Source organism: Silurus meridionalis, chromosome 27 (genome assembly GCF_014805685.1).
Source record: "Silurus meridionalis isolate SWU-2019-XX chromosome 27, ASM1480568v1, whole genome shotgun sequence".
NCBI classification, from domain to species: domain Eukaryota; kingdom Metazoa; phylum Chordata; class Actinopteri; order Siluriformes; family Siluridae; genus Silurus; species Silurus meridionalis.
The window spans coordinates 18,268,943-18,296,711 of NC_060910.1; the positions used below are offsets into that span (position 1 = coordinate 18,268,943).

At 43.9% G+C, this 27,769-nt stretch overlaps 1 protein-coding gene across 1 annotated transcript; it reads left to right on the forward strand.

Annotated features, from left to right (window-relative positions):
- Positions 1-1,148: 1,148 nt before the first annotated feature.
- On the forward strand, positions 1,149-26,538 carry ube3b (ubiquitin protein ligase E3B). The gene is made up of 30 exons (XM_046841389.1): positions 1,149-1,238; positions 9,578-9,749; positions 9,835-9,952; positions 10,825-10,884; positions 10,963-11,067; positions 11,713-11,809; positions 12,015-12,100; positions 12,308-12,390; positions 12,532-12,637; positions 13,884-14,004; positions 14,173-14,350; positions 15,180-15,346; positions 15,567-15,734; positions 16,572-16,743; positions 16,927-17,045; positions 17,173-17,287; positions 17,507-17,606; positions 17,743-17,862; positions 18,060-18,236; positions 18,432-18,680; positions 18,848-18,913; positions 19,003-19,061; positions 19,324-19,506; positions 19,739-19,850; positions 20,267-20,359; positions 20,454-23,787; positions 24,043-24,106; positions 24,185-24,304; positions 24,455-24,505; positions 26,065-26,538. The coding sequence occupies exons 1-26, from the start codon at positions 1,229-1,231 to the stop codon at positions 20,643-20,645; spliced, it is 3,228 nt and encodes a 1,075-aa protein (XP_046697345.1). The 5' UTR covers positions 1,149-1,228; the 3' UTR covers positions 20,646-23,787; positions 24,043-24,106; positions 24,185-24,304; positions 24,455-24,505; positions 26,065-26,538.
- The last annotated feature ends 1,231 nt before the right edge of the window (positions 26,539-27,769 follow it).

Sequence of the window (27,769 nt, forward strand, 5' to 3'; positions counted from 1 at the left end):
ATTAAAGTCTGCCCCAATCACCAACCGTTCTTTCCTAGGTACACCATCTACCACTTCATCTAATTCACTCCAGAATCTTTCCTTTTCCTCCATCTCACAGCCAACTTGTGGAGCATAGGCACTGATGACATTTATCATCATCCCTTCAACTTCCACCTTCACGATCATCACCCTATCAGAAACTCTCTTCACCTCCACTACACTCTTACTGTACTCTTCCTTCAGAATCACCCCTACACCATTTCTCTTCCATCCACACCATGATAAAACAGTTTAAATCCACCTCCAATGTTCCTGGCCTTACTCCCTTTCCACTTGGTCTCCTGAACACACAGCATATCTACCTTTCTCCTCTCCATCATATCAGCTATCTCTCTCCCTTTACCCGTCATAGTACCAACATTTAAAGTACCAACCTGAACCTCCACTCTCCTACACTGCTCCTTTCCCTGCTGTCTCTGTAGACGTCTTCCTCCTCTCCTTCTCCTCCTTCGCCAACAGTAGCCCAATTTCCACCGGTACCCTGTCGGCTAACGATACCTGTGGCGGTCGTTGTTAACCCGGGCCTCGAACGATCCGGTATGAAATTCTCATTTGTGATCCGCATATTTGATTTGGCACATGTTTTACGCTGGATGCCCTTCCTAACGCAACCCTCCCCATTTACCCGGGCTTGGGACCGGCACTAAGAATGCACTGGCTTGTGCCCCCCTAATGACTGGGTTATTGGAACTGATAATAAATAAAGTCTTTATTTTACTTTATAAAATATTTGTGTGGATTTGTGATTGGATTTAAATTCTGAGCTCATTTTCTAAAGAGGAAAATGATTTATTGGTGCTGCTGGTTAACATTAAACCCGTGAGATTAAATAATGATGTAGTTTTATGTGAACATGATGTTTAACCCTCTGAATTCTCTCCCGGTGGATTTGAGTGTGTTTGCGATTCCTCTATGTACACACTGAGCGTGTTGGAGGATAAATCTTAGTGAATAAACACATAATTATTAATATTTTAAAGGAAAGTAATAAATGATAAAGAAACTGTGGTTTATATTGTGACGGCTGTAGTTCACATTTCAGTCCACCAGGTGGCGGTAATGCACTTGAGCGGTGTATGTGTAACCGCCTCAGAGCGCAGAAGCAGCAATAATCTAAATATGTTTCTGTCTGTAACTACGGCACGAACGCGCTCCGGGATGTTTCTGAATAAAGAACCAAGAATTAATGTCTGAAGGTAAACGCTTTTTTATCTCAAGCACAGCAATACTAATGCTGTAATGTGATATTTTATATGATACATATTTATATTCTATATTTACGTTGTAATCTTTGCTGTTGAAAAGGAAAATATCACAGCAGCGCAGCTCCAATCTGAGATGTCATGGAGGAAGGAAGGAAACGTTTATCAGAGCGGAAGTTACTGCTTCCTTAAAGGAGATTTTAAACTACTAAATCTAATATTTATGTATTTTAATTAATTTGCTTATTACTTTTGCCCTTGAAATGCACTGAAAGTCAGCGTGTGTTTATGTTTGTATCAGTAATATTCAGTGCTCTGAATCTCCGGGATCCTGTGTGCAGTCCCGTGTTATTAAAGGTTTCGCTGATATAAAATGCTCTGTTTCTACCCTGCACTTTATTCAGTTACACCAGTAAACGAATATAAACATTGCTAGTTTTTTCCCCACCTGTTCTGTGGTTCTAATCTGCATTTGATTTTTGATTGGCTGCTCGTCTCCCGCTTCCTCGCTGTGATTGGTTGCTGCATGGACGCTTCCTGATTGACGGTTTTTGTGTGTAATCGTTGTTGGTGTGTGGTGCTGGAGGCGGGATGTGTGAATACGGGTGGAGGGAAAGTGAAGGCTGATAGCTCTGTGTGTTTGTGTGCTTGTGACGTAGAATAATGAATAACGAGAGCGCGCGCTGGAGCGGGTCTGTTCACGCGCTGCTGCTGAAACGTGTTTCTTCTTCTTCTTCTTTCGGCTGCTCCCATTAGGGGTCGCCACAGCGGATCATCCGTCTCCATACCACCCTGTCCTCTACATCTGCCTCTTTTACACCAACTACCTGCATGTCTTCCCTCACCACATCCATGAACCTCCTTCTTGGCCTTCCTCTTTTCCTCCTACCTGGTGGCTCCATCCTCAGCATTCTTCTACCAATATAATTCATGTCCCTCCTCTGCACATGTCCAAACCATCTCAATCTCGCCTCCCTCACCTTGTCACCAAAACATCCTACATGCTGTCCCTCTAATAAACTCATTTCTAATCTTATCCATCGTCGTCACTCCCAATGAAAACCTCAACATCTTCAGCTCTGCTACCTCCAGCTCCACCTCCTGTCTTTTACTCAATGCCACTGTCTCTAATCCATACAACATTGCAGGTCTCACCACAGTCCTATAAACTTTCCCTTTCATTTTTGCAGATACCCTACTATCACAAATCACTCCTGTCACTCTTCTCCACCCACTCCACCCTGCCTGCACTCTTTTCTTCACTTCTCTAACACACTCTCCATTACTTTGCACTGTTGACCCCAGGTACCTGAATTCCTCCACCTTCTGAAGCTCTTCTCCTGCAACCGCACCACTCCACTGCCCTCCCTCTCATTCACACACATGTACTCTGTCTTACTCCTACTGACTTTCATTCCCCTTCTCTCCAGCGCATATCTCCACCTCTCCAGGCTCTTCTCAACCTGCTCCCTACTCTCACAACAAATCACAATATCATCCGCAAACATCATAGTCCAGGAGACTCCTGTCTGACCTCGTCCGTCAACCTGTCCATCACCACTGCAAACAGGAAAGGGCTCAGGGCCGATCCTTGATGCAGTCCAACCTTCACCCTAAACCAGTCTGTCGTACCTACTGCACACTTCACTGCTGTCACACTGTCCTCATACATGTCCTGCACCACCCTCACATACTTCTCTGACACACCTGACTTCCTCATACAATACCACAACTCCTCTCTTGGCACCCTGTCGTAGGCTTTCTCTAAATCCACAAATACACAATGCAATTCCTTCTGTCCTTCTCTATACTTCTCCATCAACATTCTCAAAGCAAATAAGGCATCTGTGGTGCTCTTCCTCGGCATGAAACCATACTGTTGCTCACAGATGGTCACCTCTTCTCTCAACCTGGCTTCCACTACTCTTTCCCATAACTTCATGGTGTGACTGATCAACTTAATTCCCCTGTAGTTACTGCAGGTCTGCACATCTCCTTTATGCTTAAAGATCGGTACCAGCACACTCCTTCTCCATTCCTCAGGCATCTTCTCACCTTCCAAAATCCTGTTAAACAATCTGGTCAAAACCCACTGCCATCTCTCCTAAACATCTCACGCTTCTACCGGTATGTCATCTGGTCCAACCGACTTTCCACTCTTCATCCTCTTAATCGCTGCTCTCACTTCCTCCTTACTAATCCTATCTACATCCTGCTTCACCAACTCCACATCATCCAACCTTCTCTCTCTGATTTTCCTCATTCATCAGCTGCTCAAAATACTCCCTCCACCTTCTCAACACACTCTCCTCACTAGTCAACACATTTCCTCTCCATCCTTTACTGCTCTAACTTGCAGTACATCCTCCCAGCTCGGTCCCTCTGCCTGGCCAATCTTTATAAATCCTTTTCTCCTTCCTTAGTGTCCAACCTCTCATACAGCTCCTCATATGCCTTTTCCTTGGCTTTCGCCACATCCTCTTAACCTGCTGCCGCATCTCCTTGTACTCCTGCCTACTTTTCTCATCACTCTGTCTATCCCACTTCTGTTTTGCCAACCTCTTTCTCCTTATGCTCTCCTGCACTTCCTCATTCCACCACCACGTCTCCTTGTCTTCCTTTCTATTTCCAGATGTCACACCAAGTACTTTTCTAGCTGCCTCCTCATCACTCCTGCAGTAGTTGCCCAATCATCCAACACCTCCTTAACACCACTGAGCCTCTCTGACCTCTTCCCTGAACCTCACACTACACTCTTCCTCCTTCAGTTTCCACCATCTTATTCTTCTTTCAGTCCTCACTCTCCTCCTCTTCTTCTTCACCTCCAAAACCATCCTACAGACCACCATCCGATGCTGTCTAGCTACACTGTCCCCTGCCAACACCTTACAGTCTCCAATCTCCTTCAGGTTGCATCTCCTGCATAGCACATAGTCCACCTGTGTGCACCTTCCTCCACTCTTATCGTCACCCTATGATCCTCCTTCTTCTTAAAATAAGTGTTCACCACTGCCATTTCCATCCTTTTAGCAAAATCTACCACCATCTGCCCTTCCACATTCCTCTCCTTAAAACCATACCTACCCATCACCTCCTCATCACCTCTGTTCCCTTCACCCACATGCCCATTAAAGTCTGCCCCAATCACCAACCGCTCTTTCCTAGGTACACCATCTACCACTTCATCTAATTCACTCCAGAATCTTTCCTTCTCCTCCATCTCACAGCCAACTTGTGGAGCATAGGCACTGATGACATTTATCATCATCCCTTCAACTTCCACCTTCACGATCATCACCCTATCAGAAACTCTCTTCACCTCCACTACACTCTTACTGTACTCTTCCTTCAGAATCACCCCTACACCATTTCTCTTCCATCCACACCATGATAAAACAGTTTAAATCCACCTCCAATGTTCCTGGCCTTACTCCTTTCCACTTGGTCTCCTGAACACACAGCATATCTACCTTTCTCCTCTCCATCATATCAGCTATCTCTCCCTTTCCCGTCATAGTACCGACATTTAAAGTACCAACCCTAACCTCCACTCTCCTACACTGCTCCTTTCCCTGCCGTCTCTGTAGACGTCTTCCTCCTCTCCTTCTCCTCCTTCGGCCAACAGTAGCCCAATTTCCACCGGTACCCTGTCGGCTAACGATACCTGTGGCGGTCGTTGTTAACCCGGGCCTCGACCGATCCGGTATGAAATTCTCATTTGTGATCCGCATATTTGATTTGGCACATGTTTTACGCTGGATGCCCTTCCTAACGCAACCCTCCCCATTTACCCGGGCTTGGGACCGGCACTAAGAATGCACTGGCTTGTGCCTCCCTAATGGCTGGGTTGCTGCTGAAACGTGTTTAACCGCCGGAAATATTTATCCCATTTATTATGTGTGTAGGATCAGAGTGTAACAGTGAGGCGAATCCGGATAGAGGTGTGTGTGTGTGTGTGTGTGTGTGTGTGTGTGTGTGTGTGTGTGTGTGTTGTTACAGAGACACACTAGAACTGTTGTGGGGTGAAGGTCGGGGGGAGTGTTACTGTTGTATACATACACATACACACTAATGTACTTTACTACACACACTAATGTACTTTACTACACACACACACACACACACACACACACACACACACACACACACACACACACACTGATACAGGGAGGTATACTGGCACACACACACACTGATACAGGGAGGTATACTGGTACACACACACACACACACACACACACACACACACACTGATACAGGGAGGTATACTGGTACACACACATACACACAGATACAGGGAGGTATACTGGTACACACACACACACTGATACAGGAGGTATACTGGCACACACACACACACACTGATACAGGGAGGTATACTGGTACACACACACATTGATACAGGGAGGTATACTGGTACACACACACACACTGATACAGGGAGGTATACTGGTACACACACACACACACACACTGATACAGGGAGGTATACTGGTACACACACACACACACACACACACACACTGATACAGGGAGGTATACTGGTACACACACACACACACACTGATACAGGGAGGTATACTGGTACACACACACACATTGATACAGGGAGGTATACTGGTACACACACACACACTGATACAGGGAGGTATACTGGTACACACACACTGATACAGGGAGGTATACTGGTACACACACACTGATACAGGAGGTATGCTGGTACACACACACTGATACAGGGAGGTATACTGGTACACACACACTGATACAGGGAGGTATACTGGTACACACACACTGATACAGGGAGGTATATTGGTACACACACACTGATACAGGGAGGTATACTGGTACACACACACTGATACAGGGAGGTATACTGGTACACACACACTGATACAGGGAGGTATACTGGTACACACACACACACTGATACAGGGAGGTATACTGGTACACACACACACACTGGTACACACACTGATACAGGGAGGTATACTGGTACACACACTGATACAGGGAGGTATACTGGTACACACACACACACTGATACAGGGAGGTATACTGGTACACACACACACACACACACACACTGATACAGGGAGGTATACTGGTACACTCACACACTGATACAGGGAGGTATACTGGTACACACACACACACTGATACAGGGAGGTATACTGGTACACACACACACTGATACAGGGAGGTATACTGGTACACACACACACACACACTGATACAGGGAGGTATACTGGTACACACACACACACACTGATACAGGGAGGTATACTGGTACACACACACACTGATACAGGGAGGTATACTGGTACACTCACACACTGATACAGGGAGGTATACTGGTACACACACACACACACACACACACTGATACAGGGAGGTATACTGGTACACACACACACTGATACAGGATGGTATACTGGTACACACACACACACACACACACAGATACAGGGAGGTATACTGGTACACACACACACACACACACACACACACACACTGATACAGGGAGGTATACTGGTACACACACACACTGATACAGGGAGGTATACTGGTACACACACACACACACACACACACACACACACACAGATACAGGGAGGTATACTGGTACACACACACACTGATACAGGGAGGTATACTGGTACACACACACACTGATACAGGGAGGTATACTGGTACACACACAAACACACACACTGATACAGGGAGGTATACTGGTACACACACACACACTGATACAGGGAGGTATACTGGTACACACACACACACACACACACACACTGATACAGGGAGGTATACTGCACACACACACACTGATACAGGAGGTATACTGGTACACACACACTGATACAGGGAGGTATACTGGCACACACACACACACACACACACACACACACACACACTGATACAGGGAGGTATACTGGCACACACACACACACACACACACACTGATACAGGGCGGTATACTGGTACACACACACACACACACACACTGATACAGGGAGGTATACTGGTACACACACACACTGATACAGGGAGGTATACTGGTACACACACACACTGATACAGGGAGGTATACTGGTACACACACACGCGCACACACACACACACACACACACACTGATACAGGGAGGTATACTGGTACACACACACACACACACACACACACTGATACAGGGAGGTATACTGGTACACACACACACACACACACTGATACAGGGCGGTATACTGGTACACACACACACACACACACACACTGATACAGGAGGTACTGGTACACACACACTGATACAGGGAGGTATACTGGTACACACACTGATACAGGGAGGTATACTGGCACACACACACACACACACACACACACACACACACACACACACACACTGATACAGAGAGGTATACTGGTATACACACACACACTGATACAGGGAGGTATACTGGTACACACACACACACACACACACACACTGATACAGAGAGGTATACTGGTATACACACACACACTGATACAGGGAGGTATACTGGTACACACACACACACACACACACACACACACACTGATACAGGAGGTATACACACACACACACACACACACACTGATACAGGGAGGTATACTGGTACACACACACACACACACACACAGATACAGGGATGTATACTGGTACACACACACACACACACACACACACACACTGATACAGGAGGTATGCTGGTACACACACACACACACACACACACACACACACACTGATACAGGGAGGTATACTGGTCACACACACACACACACACACACACACACTGATACAGGAGGTATACTGGTCACACACACACACACACACACACACACACTGATACAGGGAGGTATGCTGGTACACACACACACACACACACACACACACACACACACACTGATACAGGGAGGTATACTGTACACACACACACACACACACACACACACACACACTGATACAGGAGGTATACTGGTCACACACACACACACACACACACTGATACAGGAGGTATACTGGTCACACACACACACACACACACACTGATACAGGAGGTATACTGGTACACACACACACACACACACACACACACAGATACAGGGATGTATACTGGTACACACACACACACACACACACACACTGATACAGGAGGTATACTGGTACACACACACACACACACACACACACTGATACAGGAGGTATACTGGTACACACACACACACACACACACACACACTGATACAGGAGGTATACTGGTACACACACACACACACACACACACACACTGATACAGGAGGTATACTGGTACACACACACACACACACACACACACACACACACACACTGATACAGGAGGTATACTGGTACACACACACACACACACACACACACACACACACTGATACAGGAGGTATACTGGTACACACACACACACACACACACACACACTGATACAGGAGGTATACTGGTACACACACACACACACACACACTGATACAGGAGGTATACTGGTACACACACACACACACACACACACACACACTGATACAGGGTGGTATACTGGTACACACACACACACTGATACAGGGTGGTATACTGGTACACACACACACACACACACACACACACACACACTGATACAGGAGGTATACTGGTACACACACACACACTGATACAGGAGGTATACTGGTACACACACACACTGATACAGGAGGTATACTGGTACACACACACACACACACACACACACACACTGACTGATACAGGAGGTATACTGGTACACACACACACACACACACACACACACACACTGATACAGGAGATATACTGGTACACACACACACACACACACACTGCTACAGGGAGGTATACTGGTACACACACACACACACACTGCTACAGGGAGGTATAATGATATACACAAACACACACACACACACACACACTGCCACAGGGAGGTATAATGATATACACAAACACACACATACACACTGCTACAGGGAGGTATACTGGCACACACACACACACACACACACACACACAGGATGTACACAGTATAACACACAACGTTCACATTAATCTTCGCTCACATTCACATGTATGTCATTTCACAGACTCCCCCTTCACCACAATGTTCTCAGTTATAGCAGAGAGAAGGTGAGGGTTAGGGGCCTTACTCAAGGGCCCAGCAGTGGCAGCTTGGGTGGGGATGGGGTTTGAACTGACAACATTCCGATCCACTGCATTGTTCTATCAGCACCGATTATTTCAAATCTAAAGCACTACATTTCTTCTACACTCGAGCAGGTGCCGCAGAGATGTTCAGCGCGACGCAGACGTCCAAGTCTGAGTTCCTGGATAAAGCTCGTCTGGCACGGGAGGAGAGGAAGGGGCAGAAGGAGCGAGAGCGAGCAGCTACACAGATCCAGGCTCTGGTGCGCAGGTTCATCTGTCGCTGTAGACTGCAGAGAGAAATCAGGTGATCTGCTCCTGCATGCTTCACCTCACACTCGCATGCTTCACGTCGGGGTTTTATTAACCTGATCATGGAATCTCCTTCTCAGGAAAGAGGTGGACGAGTTCTTGACTGCAGCTGAGACAGGAACCGCTAAGAGAAATGCACTGTCCATCTTTAAAATCACCAGGAAGTTGTTATTCATTTTCAACAAAGATGATAAGCTGGTAGGTATCAGGACAGGAGGAGAGTAGCGTTTGATCTCTACAGGGCAGGTGGTAACATCTCTGACTCAAGAGCACTGCTGTGAACCTTCTGCTGCTCCTGAGTCAGCAATGTTACACCTGTCAGAGAGTTCATTATGTCCATCACTTACAGTTTATCATAGTTCTGTTCCCTTCATTTTCCCCAAATATCCTCTGGTCAGTCTCTTCCCTCCTCCCTGTCCCTCCACTGCTCCCCGTCCCTCCCCTGCTTTCCGTCCCTCCCCTGCTCCCCGTCCCTCCCCTGCTCCCCGTCCCTCCACTGCTCCCCTCCCTCCCCGTCCCTCCCTCCTCCCCGTCCCTCCCTCCTCCCCGTCCCTCCCTCCTCCCTCCTCCCGACCCTCCACTGCTCCCCTCCTCCCTCCTCCCCGTCCTCCACTGCTCCCCTCCTCCCAGTCCCTCCCTCATCCCGTCCCTCCACTGCTCAACGCCCCTCCCCTCCTCACTGTCCCTCCACTGCTCCCCTCCTCCCAGTCCCTCCCTCATCCCTGTTCCTCCACTGCTCAACGCCCCTCCCCTCCTCACTGTCCCGTCCCTCCCTCCTCTCTGTCCCTCCCTCCTCCCCGTCCCTCCACTGCTCCCCGTCCCTCCACTGTTTCCCGTCCCTCCACTCCTCACCATCATTCCCCGTCCCTCCACTTCTCCCCGTCCCTTCCCTCCTCCCCGTCCCTCCACTGTTTCCCGTCCCTCCACTCCTCACCATCTTTCCCTGTCCCTCCACTTCTCCCCGTCCCTCCACTACTCCTCCTCCTTCCCCGTCCCTCCACTGCCCCCCCTCCCTCTTTTATATTTCTGTTGGTGATGAATGATGATGAATCTGTTCTTCAACCCCACAGAGGTTTGAGAAACTCTGCAGAATGATCCTGAGCAGCATGGACGCCGAGAACGAGCCGAAAGTAGGTAACGGGATCGCGTTCGTCATTTCACACTGTTACAGTGGCGTATAGATGTGATGAAGTCATGCTGTTTTGTAGGTGTGGTACGCGTCTCTGGCACTTTCTAAAGACCTGACCATCGTCTGGCTTAAACAGATCAAGGACGTCCTCTGGCTCTCCTGCGAGTTCCTCAAAAAACTCAAGGTATCTATTTTTTTATTTTTATTTATAACATCTGAGAGGAAATCTGCACTTTCTCTTTCATAATCAGAGCCATGTCCTGTTTAGACATGGGATTTATTTTATAAAAAAAAAAAAAAAAAAATCTTAAAATTGCTAGAAATAAAAAATAGATTTTAAACGATTCATTGTTTTTTTTTCCATAAAATAGTTGATTTCTGGAGCTATCAGCAAAAATCCAAGAGTGACCCCTAGCGGTGAATTACTGATGCCACATGCTGTTTATTAGGATTTTTTACTTTTTCTTTTTTTTGTTCATTTTGGATGTAACTGTTTTCATTTATTTGTAGTGTTTCTTTTTGTTTTAGTTTGAACACATTTTTATGACTCAATACTATTTTTTTGTAATAAAGTTCAGTACTATTTTACATGGATTTATTTATTTATTTATTTTAAATCCAGTTTAGAATCAGTATAATCCAACCCCAGCTCATATCAGTAAAATCCACGACCGGTTGACCTTCAATTAAAAATATTACAGACCTGCTGACCAGTCCTGTCTTTAATCATTTTATACAAATATTCTGTTTTTAATCTCTCTCTCTCTCTCTCTCTCTCTCTCTCTCTCTCTCTCTCTCTCTCTCTCTCTCTCTCTCTCTCTCTCTGTAGCCAGACATCCTGCAGGATAATAAATTAGTGACTCTGTATCTGTCGATGCTCATCACCTTCACCGACACGTCCACTTGGAAAATAGTGCGAGGGAAAGGTTAGTGCTGTGTGTGTGTGTGTGTGTGTGTGTGTGTGTGTGTGTGTGTGTGTGTGCTGCACACGTCACTAACTCTTATAAACATGGTGTGATCATGATTTGGATTTGACCTGAATGAAAATTTTATGCAGCGTGTTTGTGAAATGATCTCATGGGCAGAGTTTTGAGTGTGTGTGTGTGTGTGATCTGTGTCGTGTGTGTGAAGGTGAAGCTCTGAAGCCTGCATTAAACAGGATCTGTGAGAACATCATGGGTCACCTCAACCAGAAAGGCTTTTACTCTGTTCTGCAGGTAAAGCCTAAGTCCAAATCTCTCTGTGTCTCTCTTACACACACCCACACACACACACACACACACACACACATATATATATATATATATATATATATATATATATATATATATATATATATATATATATATATATAAATAAAACATGTATAACATTTATGAGTTTAAGCGTGTTTACGCTTCATCATGTTTCTGAACCCTGTGTAGATTTTGTTGACAAACGGTTTGGCGAGATCCAGACCTTCTCTCTCTAAAGGCACCCTCACCGCCATCTTTACACTGTCACTCAGGTTAGTTACCATAGCGACCATGATGTGCTGCCATGGGTTACTTTTATTAAACAAAAAAAGGATTGCTGCAATATGTGTATTATTTGCTTATGGTATTCGTGTGTGTGTGTGTGTGTGTGTGTGTGTGTGTGTGTTTTATAGACCCGTCTTAGCAGCACATTTCTCTGATAACCTGCTGAGATCTTTCCTCCTCCACATCATGTCCGTCCCTGCCGTCATCTCCCATCTCAACACGCTCACCCCAGACGTACGTATAGCCGCTCATTCCAAACGCACGTACACACGCTCGCTCCAGACGTACGTATAGACGCTCGCTCCAGACGTACGTATAGACGCTCGCTCCAGGCGTGCGTAGACGCCGCCCAGACGTGCGTACAGACGCCGCTTCCAGACGTGCGTACAGACGCCGCTCAGGCGTGCGTGCAGGCGCCGCTCAGACGTGCGTATAGGCGCCGCCCAGGCGTGCGTATAGACGCCGCCCAGACGACGTACAGGCGCTCGCTCCAGACGTACGTATAGACGCTCTCTCCAGACTCACGTACAGGCGCTCGCTCCAGACGTACGTACAGACGCCGCTCAGACGTGCGTACAGACGCCGCTCAGACGCGTGCGTACAGACGCCGCTCCAGACGTGCGTACAGGCGCCGCTCCAGACGTGCGTACAGGCGCCGCTTCCAGACGTGCGTACAGGCGCCGCTCAGGCGTGCGTACAGGCGCCGCTCCAGACGTGCGTACAGGCGCCGCTCCAGACGTGCGTACAGGCGCCGCTCCAGACGTACGTACAGGCGCCGCCCAGGCGTGCGTATAGGCGCCGCTCCAGGCGTGCGTGCAGGCGCTCGCTCAGACGTGCGTACAGGCGCCGCTCCAGACTCACGATAGGCGCCGCCCAGACTCACGTACAGGCGCCGCTCCAGACTCACGTACACGCCGCTCCAGACTCACGTACACACGCCGCTCCAGACGTTCGTATAGACGCCGCCCAGACGTGCGTATAGACGCCGCTCCAGACGACGTACAGGCGCCGCCCAGACGACGTACAGGCGCCGCTCCAGACGACGTACAGGCGCCGCCCAGACGTGCGTACAGGCGCTCGCTCCAGACGTACGTACAGGCGCTCGCTCCAGACGTACGTACAGGCGCTCGCTCCAGACGTACGTACAGGCGCTCGCTCCAGACGTACGTACAGGCGCTCGCTCCAGACGTACGTACAGGCGCTCGCTCCAGACTCACGTACAGGCGCTCGCTCCAGACTCACGTACAGGCGCTCGCTCCAGACTCACGTACAGGCGCTCGCTCCAGACTCACGTACAGGCGCTCGCTCCAGACTCACGTACAGGCGCTCGCTCCAGACTCACGTACAGGCGCTCGCTCCAGACTCACGTACAGGCGCTCGCTCCAGATACAGGGTTGGATTAAGTGTATAAAATATGACGTGTGTGTGTGTGTGTGTGTGTGTGTGTGTGTGTGTGTGTGTGTGTGTGTGTTGTATGCAGTGTGTGGTCACTATACAGACTCATGATCTCATGAGGAAGTTTATCTTGTTCCTGAGCCGAGAAGAGCAGTGTTTGGACATCTGTGTGTGTCTGGAGGGAAGTCACACACTCTGCTTACTGGGTAAGAACAACGACGACAACGGAGGTGTAACATCTATCTACAATTAGTGTCTCTCACCTGTTTAACACCTGTGTTCCACATCATCCACCATGTTCTAATATATAGTGTATATATATAATATTTTTACAGGTTCAGAATCCCGAAAACAAGCTGTGTGTGTGTGTGCAGGTAACCTGATCCAGCTGGGTTACCTGAACGTGAAGGTGCTGGAGCAGGAGGCGGGGCACTTTGTGAAAGATCTGACCGACATGTTGTCTTACTGCCAGAGATACGTCTCTCAGAAAAAGTCCAACCTTACACACTGGCACCCGGTGCTGGGCTGGTTCTCTCAGACAGTTGACTACGGGTACACACACACACCTACACACACATACACACACACACACACACACACACACTATAATTAACTGTTAAAATGAATCACCAGGACAGTCTGAAACCTAATAATACAGTCACTATATATAAAGATTATTACATCTATTAACATCATCACTGTTTTAAAATCTAAATTTATTTTTATTAGGGCTGTCTGAATTAACTTATTAACACAAATTAATTTAAACACCAATTATTTTATTAATGCGAGATTAAGGCAGAAAAAAAAAAAAAAACTAAAACCAAAAATAATTATCACTAAACATTTGTTTTACTGATGCGCCAGGTCTCAAATCTTAAAAATCCACCATGATGCACACATGCGCCAATTAACACCGTCCGTGTGGAAACAGATCAAAAGTTCTGATGATTTACGGAATTTAAAACACCGTAATTACTTTAAAACGTTTAAAAGAATATTTTGTCTTCATGCTCTATGTTGAGTTCAGTTTCACTAATAATAAACCTAAATTTATAAAAAGCATCAATAATTGTCCATGCGCATGTTGATTAGGGTATAAACACTTGAAGTATGGTACATTTAGAACAGAATTAAATGTGGGATTAGGTGTTGAATAATCGCTGGTTTACTCACGACACTCGTGTGATTTAATCACGATTAAATATTGTAATCGATTGACAGCCCTAATTTATATTTATCTACTTTTATAATAATAATTCCAAAGTGGCTCATCATACACTATTCCAGTATCACCAATAACATGCGGACGTATATCAGAAGGTTTATAGTTTCTAATCTTTAGACAATGTGTTTTTGTTGTATTTGTGGATAAACTCAGGCTGAATGAGTCGATGCCTCTGGTGACCAAGCAGCTGCAGTATCTTTGGGGCGTTCCTGTGATCTGCACTCTCTTCAGTGACGTCCTCAGCAAAAAACTGGAGGTGCAAGAGGCCGCCTCTCTTCCTCCTCAACCAAGCACAGCTCAGAACAACCTGCCCGTCAAAAGTGGGTACACGGTCTGGTGGACAAACACTGCTGGAATTTAAAATATATTTTTACAGTCGGATTTTTGAGAGCAGAAACGGAAAACTGTTAATAATTACATGGCTGTTGTTTTTCTACACGTGTGTTCAATCAATTACAAGCATCAAACAGCCAAACAATAAAATCACCATGTTTGAAACAACTAAAATAAATCGTGAGTTTTCTCTTGTGCTCCATTCAGATCTGTTCAAACGAGCTTTCCAGAAGTCAGCATCAGTCCGGAACATTCTGAAGCCGGTCGGGGGGAAGAGAGTCGACTCGGCCGAGGTGCAGAAAGTGTGCAGTGTGTGTGTGCTGTATAAGACTGCGCTCACCACGCTCACACAGATCCGCCTGCAGATCCTCACAGGTCACCACACACACACACACACACACACACACACACACACACACACACACACACACATATTAGAGTCATATTTCAAATTAGCATTAGGAATATTCCTAAATAGAGGTCGACCGATTTCTTTTTTGTTGATTAATCGGCACCAAGAGTTGATTGCTGGAACTGTTGGCTATCAGCAAAAATCATTCTGATAGTTTTTCCGGGTTGTGTTATACGGTGTGAGAGTGGCCTCTAGAGGCGAATCACTGATCCCACATGCTGTTTATTTAAATTGCCTTTATTAAAATTCATTTTGGATGTGTTTTTATTTATTTGAAGGGGTTACATACATTCAAACTGAAACAAAAAGGCTTTTATTTTCCTCAAAATGTATTATATAATAAGTATATTTATATTTATTTAATTTATTTTACTGTTTGTAAATAAAAATAAAGTTCAGTACTATTTTATTTAGAGTTTTGTTTGGGTCTACTTTTAATGCAGAATCCGTTTAAAAACTCTCTGCTGATTTTAATTGGTTAATTGATTAATTAGCGAGTACGATTCAACCTACCTACCGGTATCAGTTTACATCCACTATCAGTTAATCTCTTATTCCTAACCACAGTCCTAAACCAATAGTTTGTTTGGGTTTACTTTTAATTCAATACATCATGTAACACAATTAAATCTTATAAAAGACACCTTTAATTATAATCCTGAAAGAATCTTTTCAGTTCTACCCACTGATTGTTGACATTTTCTATAAATATCTATAATGCTGTGTGTGTGTGTGTGTGTGTGTGTGTGTGTGTGTGTGTGTGTGTGTGTGTGTGTGTGTGTGCGTGCGTGCGTGTGCAGGTCTGACGTATCTGGACGAGTTGCTGCCGAAGCTGTGGGCGTTTATCTGTGAGCTCGGACCTCAGGGAGGACTCAAACTGTTTCTCGAGTGTCTCAATAACGACACAGAGGAGTCCAAACAGCTGCTCGCCATGCTCATGCTCTTCTGTGACTGCTCACGACACCTTATAACGTCAGTCTCACACACACGCACACACACACACACACACACACACACGCACACACACACACACACACACACAGCATTCTAGATCATTCACGTTTCTGTAACTAACACACATGAGCGTTAATATACATATTATAACCTGTACACCACAATGTGATGTTTGTGTTGAAATGTGTTTCTGATGATCAGGATCCTGGATGATATTGAGGTTTATGAGGAGCAGATTTCCTTTAAGATGGAGGAGCTGATCACCATCTCTTCCTTCTTAAACACGTTCGTGTATAAAATGGTCTGGGATGGCATTCTGGGTGAGCTTTCATAATCAATAATACAGTCCCGTTCAGGAAGGTGTGTCTGTGCACGTGTGTGTGCTGAGATGTATTGTGTGTGTGTGTGTGTGTGTGTGTGTGTGTGTGTGTGTGTGTGTGTGTGCAGAGAATGCGAAAGGTGAGAAGCTGGATCTGTTCCACAGTGTACACGGCTGGTTGATGGTGCTGTATGAGCGAGACTGTCGCAGGAGGTTCACACCTGATGAACACTGGCTACGCAAGTGAGTCTCACAGCTGTGATCCAGCTGCAGGGTTTATGTGAAGTGCACTACATCCACATGGATCTTCTCTCTGCTTCCCCTCCTTTACTTTCTGACCCTCATGCAGGATGAACACAACCCTGTGATTACACACTAAATAAAAATCACAGTTTCATTGGAAGGGTTGTGTGTGTGTGTGTGTGTGTGTGTGTGTGTGTGTGTGTGTGTGTGATGTTACAGGGACCTGAAGCCTAGTCTGCTGTTCCAGGAGCTGGATAAAGGCAAGAAGAGAGCTCAGCTGCTGCTACAGTACATCCCTCACGTCATTCCACACAAAAACGTCAGTTTCACCTTCATTACACTGAATCCCTCAACACCAAATACACCACAGGATTTTACTAATGGTCCTGTAAACTGCCCAAATCTTCTTCATTTCTGTCCTGTGCGTCTCCACTCAACACTTTTTATCCAATCAGAGAGTCCTGCTGTTCCGGAACATTGTCACCAAGGAAAAGGAGATGCTGGGATTGGTAGAGACAAGCTCCGCCTCCCCACACGTGACTCACATTACCATTAGACGATCTCGTATGCTGGAGGTGTGTGTGTGTGTGTGTGTGTGTGTGTGTGTGTGTGTGTGTTGTTACATGTTTAATTTTATAAAATTATAATGATACAAATTTACAACAATACAGATACATATATTTTAATTTCTATGTTACCCCCCCCCCCCTCTCTCTCTGTCTCTCTCTCTCTCTCTCTCTCTCTCTCTCTCTCTCTCTCTCTCTCTCTGCAGGATGGATATGATCAGTTGCGTAGGCTGCCTGTGAACGCTATTAAAGGTGTGATCCGTGTGAAGTTTGTAAATGATCTGGGGGTTGATGAGGCTGGAATCGATCAAGACGGAGTGTTTAAGGAGTTTCTGGAGGAGATCATTAAGAAGGTCTTCAACCCTGCACTTAACTTGTTTAAGGTGTGTAATAATCTGAACTGCAGTAGAATTTTTTTAATTTAAATTCTAAATGTTTTTAGAGAAACTGGTGATATACGGGTTTATAATCACTTTCACACCAAACGTTTCATTCATTTCTCTCCTCCACAATATCTGGTTAACGAGCTGTTCTTCTCAGGCAGGTCTGTAATCAGCCCCTTTTTCTCCCCCACATAGACGACCAGTGGGAACGAGCGTCTGTACCCCTCCCCCACCTCCTGCCTCCATGAGAACCACCTGCAGCTGTTTGAGTTTGTGGGGAAGATGCTGGGTAAGGCCCTGTACGAGGGCATCGTGGTGGACGTTCCCTTCGCCTCGTTCTTCCTGAGTCATGTGCTCGGGCATCATCACAGCTCCTTCTACAGCTCCATCGACGAGCTGCCATCACTCGACTCCGAGTTCTACAAGAACCTCACCTCCATTAAGGTGTGTTAGAGCAGTAATCATTATTTATAGCTGTTGTGAAAGTTTTCATTTCGATCCTGTGAGAGATGCTGGATGTTACTCATTAACACTTATGATGTGTGTGTGTGTGTGTGTGTGTGTGTGTGTGTGTGTGTGTGTGTGTGTGTGTGTGTGTGGTTGATCTGCAGCGTTACGATGGAGATGTCAGTGATTTGGGGTTGACGTTGTCGTATGATGAGGACGTGATGGGGCAGGTGATCAAAACCACCATTCTCTCTTTTATTCCTCTTTTTCTGATGATTTATGTTCATTTTTATACACGTTTGTTTTTCTCTCTCAACAGTTAGTGTGTCACGAGTTGATTCCAGGTGGAAAGACCATTTCTGTGACTAATGAAAACAAGTAAGTCCAGTACACCTCCTTCTCCTCCTTCTTCTTCTAGCTGCTCCCATTAGGGGTCACCACAGCAGATAATCCTTCTTCATATCACTCTTTCCTCTGCATCTGCCTCTTTTCATCCAATAAACATTTTCTTACTTGCTTTGAAGTGATAATGTGCTGATAATTATTCATTTTAAAAACATGACCTGATAAAATGTATTTAAATCTCCTTCATCTCTCTCTCTCTCTCTCTCTCTCTCTCTCTCTCTCTCTCTCTTTTCAGGATCAGCTACATCCACCTGATGGCACATTTCCGGATGCACACACAGATAAAGGAGCAGACTGGAGCGTTTATCCGTGGTTTCCGCAGCATCATCAACCCCGAGTGGTTGCACATGTTCTCCACCCCTGAGGTGCAGAGGCTCATCTCCGGGGACAATGCAGAGATCGATCTGGATGACCTGAAGTGCGTTCAGTCTTTTATTTCACTTTTGTGTGTGTGTGTGTGTGTGTGTGTGTGTGTGTGTGTGTGTGTGTGTGTGTGTGTGTATATTAGGCATGTTGTGTAACACGCTGTTTATCAGGGAGCTTCAGACATACAGTGTTGAAGAACAGTGTTCCTATAGAGTTCTTTAAATGAGGCTGGAGTTCCAGCAGAGATCTCGATAGTTAAACTTCTTCTCCTCTCGTTCCTGTAGAAAACACACCGTGTACTACGGCGGCTTCCACAGCAGTCACAGGGTGATCATCTGGCTGTGGGACATCCTGTCCAATGATTTCACTCCTGACGAGAGGGCCATGTTCCTCAAGGTGACGCATCACAACACGCTTTTACACATACCCACACATTAGATCCCTGAGAACCAGCGTTTTAAACTTCTCCTCCAAAAGTATTGGGACAGCAAAACGATTTCTTTTCCATAACCTTTAATTATTTAACCAAGCAATGTGATGAACACCTGAGCAACAGGAAACATCTTTCAGTCACATGTTCCTGTATGTTTATCTTGTGAAAAAATGGGTTATGAAACATGACTTCATGTAAATATTAGGAAACGAAAGCTGATATTCTGATCATCTCCTATTTATCTTTTGATCTCAATCTCAGATGTGTAAATAGTGATTGATTATGATTTGTGTAAAATGATGTATCAAGCAGGATTCAGGTAAGTAAGATGTTTGAGTAAACCAGACTCTGATTTTCTCCTGATTTATGTGTCTGTTAGTTTGTCACGAGCTGTTCCAGACCTCCTCTGTTGGGTTTCGCCTATCTCAAACCTCCTTTCTCCATCCGCTGTGTGGAAGTGTCTGATGACCAGGTAAGAGGAACTCACACACACACACACACACACACACACACACACACATTTGGAATAATGCATCGTATGATTTTATACGTGTGTGTGTGTTCAGGACACTGGGGACACTCTGGGCAGCGTGCTCCGTGGGTTCTTCACCATACGCAAGAAAGAGCCGGGCGGCCGCCTTCCCACCTCCTCCACCTGCTTCAACCTGCTGAAACTGCCCAACTACAGCAAAAAGAGCATCCTTCGAGACAAACTACGCTACGCCATCAGCATGAACACGGGCTTCGAGCTCTCGTAACCCACACCTCAACATAAATCAGAAATAAAATGCAGCATTGATGGGAAATAAAACCTCAGAAAGAAATCAAGCGTCGATGTGCATGTTGATGAGAGAGACCTGAACCGCAGCAGAACGTGGGCATCACACACTGAACGAAAATGTTTCGACCTCTATACTACTCAGCATCAGAAGCCAAAGGATCTCCACAGGCCTTATTCACCTCATCCCTGAGCGAGAAACTCAATCACACCCATCGTATTCCTGCTCACACTGCAGTTTTAATGTCTCAGTCTCTTTTTAGTCTTTTCTTCTCATGAGAAACTGGGACGGAGCCCCTCAGAGCAGTCGCAGTGCAGCACGGCCGAGGAGTTTCTCAGGTTTCCAGATGGAGACGCGGACTCTCTTCTCGCTCACTGTCTGAGACGGAAAGCAATACGGATGCAACACAAAGCCATGAAACACACCACAAGGAAGAGGGACAAGGTTTCCTGAGGATTCCTGGAGACTTCAGCGTGGAGTTCTTCACAGTCTGGATCACTGCTGCTGGTGTGAAAGATATAGGAATGTTTTTTTTCTTTGTGTAATAAACACTACAGGAGGAGAGCGAGGTGTATTTAAGTGACTTCTTGCACATCGTTAGAACAGGCTGCCTCAGTGAGAGTATAGTCCAATATTCACTTTCTTTTTTTCGCTTAACAGATTTTATAGTTACTGAATTAACAAACAGGAAACGACCCGAACTATCGTCGAATTTACAGAATATTCCAGCAGCAGCATGAAGCTAAACTAGATGAAGTCTGTAGAACACACACGTGGAGCTCGAGGTGTATGTAGTGTCCTGTCACGGTTTAAACAGTATGATCACGTGACTGTATTTTACCTTCTTAGTTTTCTCTTCATTCAGGTTACGGTTTCTCTCGTTTCTTTTTGTTACGTTATTTTAACATTGTGCTCCACGCCGTCGTGTGTGTTTCCGACTGTAAACTAAACCACAGCCGAGCGCGGATGCTGGAAGCTGGAATCCCATCTGAAGGCGCTTTTCCTCCGTGTGAAAACAGTAATGATGTTTGAGTGTTACACTGGAAACAAGCCATATGAAGGAGATGAGCGAGTGTTAAACCAGCTCCTGGATCACTACACACCCGACTGTAAAGGACTGAAGTTCTCCTGCATGATGTCACTGGATACTTCAAAATTGTGGTCCTGATACACAAATGAAAAACGAGGGCATTCTCTTTTTTCTTTTCTTTTTTTAGAGTTTAAAAAGCAACTAAATGATGGATTAGACATGTAACCCAGGGGCTCAGTACACAGGTATTAGTGCATGAGCGTGTTTAAGAGCTGATCACCTGTGTTTTATAAACCGATCAAAAGATCAACAGCTCGTTTGCAGAAATGTACGATTTTGTATGAAACGCTTGAAACCCTGTGTGTGTGTGTGTGTGTGTGTGTGTGTGTGTGTGTGTGTGTGTGTGTGTGTGTGTGTGTGTGTGTGTGTAATACTAAATTAGACTCTTGTACATCAGATATTCCTGCAGAGCTTCTTCATCTCTACTGTACATTTTCCTGCATATTCTATCCTTTTATTCACTTTCATTAGTGTCTGTTATTTAGGCTGAGCTTCTGGAGCAGACCTTCTCACGTCTAACACACCACTCCAGTGTCCAGGTTTGGGAATCACTGCTGCTCGTCTTAATCACGCGCTCGTTCTGATCCACTTCCTGCTTGTGCAAATTTCATAATCCTGTCACATGATCGTGAACCTAACGAGTTGAACACAAGGGCTTTGATCTGCAAATTCATCCAGATGGACTGGTGTGTACCAGGGGTTCATACTGTGTGTGTGTGTGTGTGTGTGTGTGTGTGTGTGTGTGTGTGTGTTCGTTCTCCAGGTTGTAGAACTGAACATTAATACAAAACTAACTTTAAAGGATGAGTGTAAAAACTGAAGGTTACAGACTGAGACTCCAGTCTTTATTGATGTCATAAAATCACTTGAACTCTTCATCCCTGTTTCTGTGTCTGAGGATGATTTGATTCTGGATCCACTACAGAAACACTACAGAAACACACGGTCGTTATGGGAAATAGAAAGTTTCATCGTAAACGTCTGTAAAATGTAAACTTCAGTCATTTTCACACCCGAATATTCTACCATTTTCACTAAACCTGTGTGTGTGTGTGCGCGCACACAGTTTTCCACCAGGTTCTTTTACACCGCAGCACTGTTGAAGTCTGGATTGTGATTTTCTCATGTGTTTTTTTCACTCTGACACTAATGCAGCTGCACACACGCAGGTTTAGATGAATGCACTTGATGTAATACAATATTGTTTTGATAGTAACAGATCTTTAGAGGTCTCGTAACATTCAGTCAGATTTCTGCCAGGGGACGACAGAAGAGTCTGCACTTTCTGGTTTCCTGAGAAAGAATACGAGGCTGGACAGCTGCTAGAACATAAGTGAGAACAGGAACTAACCTGTTTATTCACATTCCACACCATTGCATGTAACCATCACTGGGTAGAATCTGATGTCATTTATTTACTAATTAAAGATGGACACTGCAACAACCAAATACTTCATGTGATTTTAGAGGACAAGAAAGTGACATCCTGGCCTTTATTAAGTAAACTTTTCACCTGTATCAAAATATGATGAAAATACAGGAATATGTGCATCACTTTCATCTTTGTAGAAGATGTAGAAACTGTAGAAAAATCTACACATCGTAAACACGATCTCAGTGTTGATTTTGTTTTAGAGATCAGAACTCAGCTTGGTCACATCTACAGGATGCAGCGTATATATAAACTCAACGTTAAAGCGCCCTCTAGTGTTAGTGTTGATCAATTACACCGCATCGTTTAATTACGTTATGTAATGATGTGAGCACGAGCGCTCTTTCCACCTGCACATTCCTCTGTTCTGCCCAGTAACTGATGACGAGTTCAATCCTGGATCCTGATTGGTCAGAAAGGCTGATTATTATAATTAATGATCTTAATGAACTTCCTCAGTGTCTCTCAGTGTTGGAGTCGTGAAAGAAGAACATTTTTACTTGTTTTTTCATTATATTTCTTTTTTTAGACAAGTCCTACATGTGTTTTTATAAAAGCTTTTTACCTTTTATCACTTTTTATATGATTTTTTTCACCAGGTGAGCTGTAACACTGTACAGTGACGCAATGACGCTTTACTTAACGTTAATGTTTGTAATGTAAAGTTTACACTATTTTATATTACATTTTACATGAATATGTTGAAAATGATTGAGGTTTGACATGAGAATTAGATTTTTATTCATTTTAAAAGTCGTCATTAATCTTTGCACACGTGGTGTAATGCAGCCCAATTCAATTAGCAATTAGCAGATCAGTAAGATGTGAATTTATAAGATTTATTTGTTTTACAGGGAATTTTGATGGAAATCCATAGAGAGTTTCTAAACTAAAGCTTTTCTCTGTCTATAAATTTCAGTAAGTTTTTTTTTTTTTCTAGAGTTAATGATTTATATGGATTATTAAGGATTATGATGTGGTGTTTTGTGGTGACAGGATTTTAACAGGATATATACAGGATACTTATCTCGCTATATACACACACACACACACACACACACACACACACACACACAGAGGGATGACAGCAAACAACTTCAGATTTCCACTGATGAGGTAAAACCATGCCTACTTCAGATCATCATTTCATTAAGAATTGTGTTACAGTTGAATGAATTAGTTAAGCTTCTCTTTCTAAATTTTTATTTCTGATACCATTCCAGTAGTGTCTCAAACTAAATGCTTTTCCTGGTGTTTTACCCTCAGTCTCCCCCAGTGCCGGAGGCAAATACACAGCCTGTGTACACTTCACACTGGGTAAGCTCTTTATCAACCTGTCATGTCACACTGACACACACCATGCCCAAAAGCTAAACGTATAGAGTCGATAGCGATCTACTGAACATGTTTAGATTCTCAGAAACCACGTGATTTCTGTGCATAGTAATTTACTGAACATGTTAAGATTCTCAGAAACCACCTGCTTTTTTTTAATCAATTGCAATTCATAAATAAATAAACACTTAACATGTACTAATTTACTAATGCACTTGATTCAAAATATATACAGTGAGGAAAATACGTATTTGAACACGCTGCTATTTTGCAACTTCTCCCACTTAGAAATCATAGAGGGTCTGAAATTGTCATCGTAGGTGCATGTCCACTGTGAGAGACATAATCTAAAAAAAAAAATCCAGAAATTACAATATATGAGTTTTAAACTATTTATTTGTATGATAAAGCTGCAAATAAGTATTTAAACACCTGAGAAAGTCAATGTTAATATTTGGTACAGTAGCCTTTGTTTGCAATTACAGAGGTCAAACGTTTCCTGTAGTTTTTCACCAGATTTGCACACACTGCAGGAGGGATTTTGGCCCACCTCCACACAGATCTTCTCTAGATCAGTCAGGTTTCTGGCCTGTCGCTGAGAAACACGGAGTTTGAGCTCCCTCCAAAGATTCTCTATTGGGTTTAGGTCTGGAGACTGGCTAGGCCACGCCAGAACCTTGATATGCTTCTTACAGAGCCACTCCTTGGTTATCCTGGCTGTGTGCTTCGGGTCATTGTCATGTTGGAAGACCCAGCCTCGACCCATCTTCAGTGCTCTAACTGAGGGAAGGAGGTTGTTCCCTAAAATCTTGCAATACATGACCCGGTCATCCTCTCCTTAATACAGTGCAGTCGCCCTGTCCCATGTGCAGAAAAACACCCCCAAAGCATGATGCTACCACCCCCATGCTTCACAGTAGGGATGGTGTTCTTGGGATGGTACTCATCATTCTTCTTCCTCCAAACACGTTTAGTGGAATTATGACCCAAAAGTTCTATTTTGGTCTCATCTGACCAAATACTTATTTGCAGCTGTATCATACAAATAAATAGTTTAAAAATCGTATATTGTGATTTCTGGATTTTTTTTTAGATTATGTCTCTCACAGTGGACATGCACCTACGATGACAATTTCAGACCCTCCATGATTTCTAAGTGGGAGAACTTGCAAAATATCAGGGTGTTCAAATACTTATTTTCCTCACTGTATATCAAATGATATAATTCATTTACACATTTAATAATTAAATTATGCATTTTTTTATATTAAAATAAACAAATATCCTTTTGTTGCTTAGTTACAGCTGGTAAGGATTTTATTCATGAATAAAAGACTTTTAAAGTAGCTGTTAAATATATGATAAATTGTGTGAAACTCAATAAAACTCTATATTTTAACATCAAATTTTGGTGCTGCATGAACTTTAGCCCAAAGGTTTTACAGTAATATGTTAACAGTACAAAGAAGGTCGTATAAAAGAAACGAAAGTCATTTCCACACCTGAATATTTTACAATCTTCACTAAACCCGTGTGTGCAGTTTTTCCACCAGGTTCTTTTACACCGCAGCACTGTTGAAGTCTGGATTGTGATTTTCTCATGTGTTTTTTTCACTCTGACACTAATGCAGCTGCACACACGCAGGTTTAGATGAATGCACTTGATGTAATACAATATTGTTTTGATAGTAACAGATCTTTAGAGGTCTCGTAACATTCAGTCAGATTTCTGCCAGGGGACGACAGAAGAGTCTGCACTTTCTGGTTTCCTGAGAAAGAATACGAGGCTGGACAGCTGCTAGAACATAAGTGAGAACAGGAACTAACCTGTTTATTCACATTCCACAGCATTGCATATTTACAAATTAAAATATTACAAATTCTGGCATTTATTAAGTAAACTTTTCACCTGTATCAAAATATGATGAAAATACAGGAATATGTGCATCACTTTCATCTTTGTATGTTTCCAGTTTCTCTTCTTGTTAGCAATAAAACCACTCTTATGTGCTTGAGCAGGATTCATCTTTACTAGAGTATCTACCCCATTCTTCTGATAAGATCAGGTCCTTCCAGTCCATACTGGTAAGAAAGAACCATACTGAAGTGTTCAGATCTTACAGTGTTTCATCTCTCACAGCTTCATTATTGTGTGGGAATATTCCACACACAAACTGCAGTCAGTGTGAATTGTCCATAATCATCACAATGATCTTCATATCCTCGTGTTTCATCACAGGCAGGTTTTACTTTCCTGCTACACTACATTTCTGTTTACAGGTAGAAGGTGAGGATTGTGGTGCAGGATGTGTGTAAACGTGTGTTGGGGTTGTATAGTAGTGTAGGAGATGTATGCAGTGTGTAACAGCACTGAAGATGTGCAGAATTCAGTGTTTTGAACTGTATCTCATACGGTAGTGAAGTGTAATGATGTGAGCACGAGCGCTTTTTCCACTTGCACATTCCTCAGTTCTGATTATTTAAATCCTGGATCCTGATTGGTCAGAAAAGCTGATTATTATAATTAATGATCTTAATGAACTTCCTCAGTGTCTCTCAGTGTTGGAGTCGTGAAAGAAGAACATTTTTACTTGTTTTTTCATTATATTTCTTTTTTTAGACCAGTCCTACATGTGTTTTTATAAAAGCTTTTTACCTTTTATCACTTTTTATATGATTTTTTTCACCAGGTGAGCTGTAACACTGTACAGTGACGCAATGACGCTTTACTTAACGTTAATGTTTGTAATGTAAAGTTTACACTATTTTATATTACAGTTTACATGAATATGTTGAAAATGATTGAGGTTTGACATGAGAATTAGATTTTTATTCATTTTAAAAGTCGTCATTAATCTTTGCACATGTGGTGTAATGCAGCCCAATTCAATTAGCAATTAGCAGATCAGTAAGATGTGAATTTATAAGATTTATTTGTTTTACAGGGAATTTTGATGGAAATCCATAGAGAGTTTCTAAACTAAAGCTTTTCTCTGTCTATAAATTTCAGTAAGTTCTTTTTTTTTCTAGAGTTAATGATTTATATGGATTATGAAGGATTATGATGTGAAACTGTTCAATAAGAGCATGCAGTCAGTTACATTTTTTTGCACGAGTACTGAATAACCTGAGATTTATAAATTACAAAATAATGTTTTGGAAGAAACCCACAAATTACACAAACTGTTTGGCTGAGATTTTTGTGCAGTCCATGAAGAAAGTCATTAGTTGATTTGGTAAAGTGTT

Bases quoted from the DNA above. Each gene is read 5' to 3' on its own strand.
- ube3b (XM_046841389.1), top strand. The intron at 9,750-9,834 runs GTGATCTGCTCC...TCTCCTTCTCAG, and splicing joins AGACTGCAGAGAGAAATCAG to GAAAGAGGTGGACGAGTTCT. The intron at 14,005-14,172 runs GTAAGAACAACG...GTGTGTGTGCAG, and splicing joins TCACACACTCTGCTTACTGG to GTAACCTGATCCAGCTGGGT.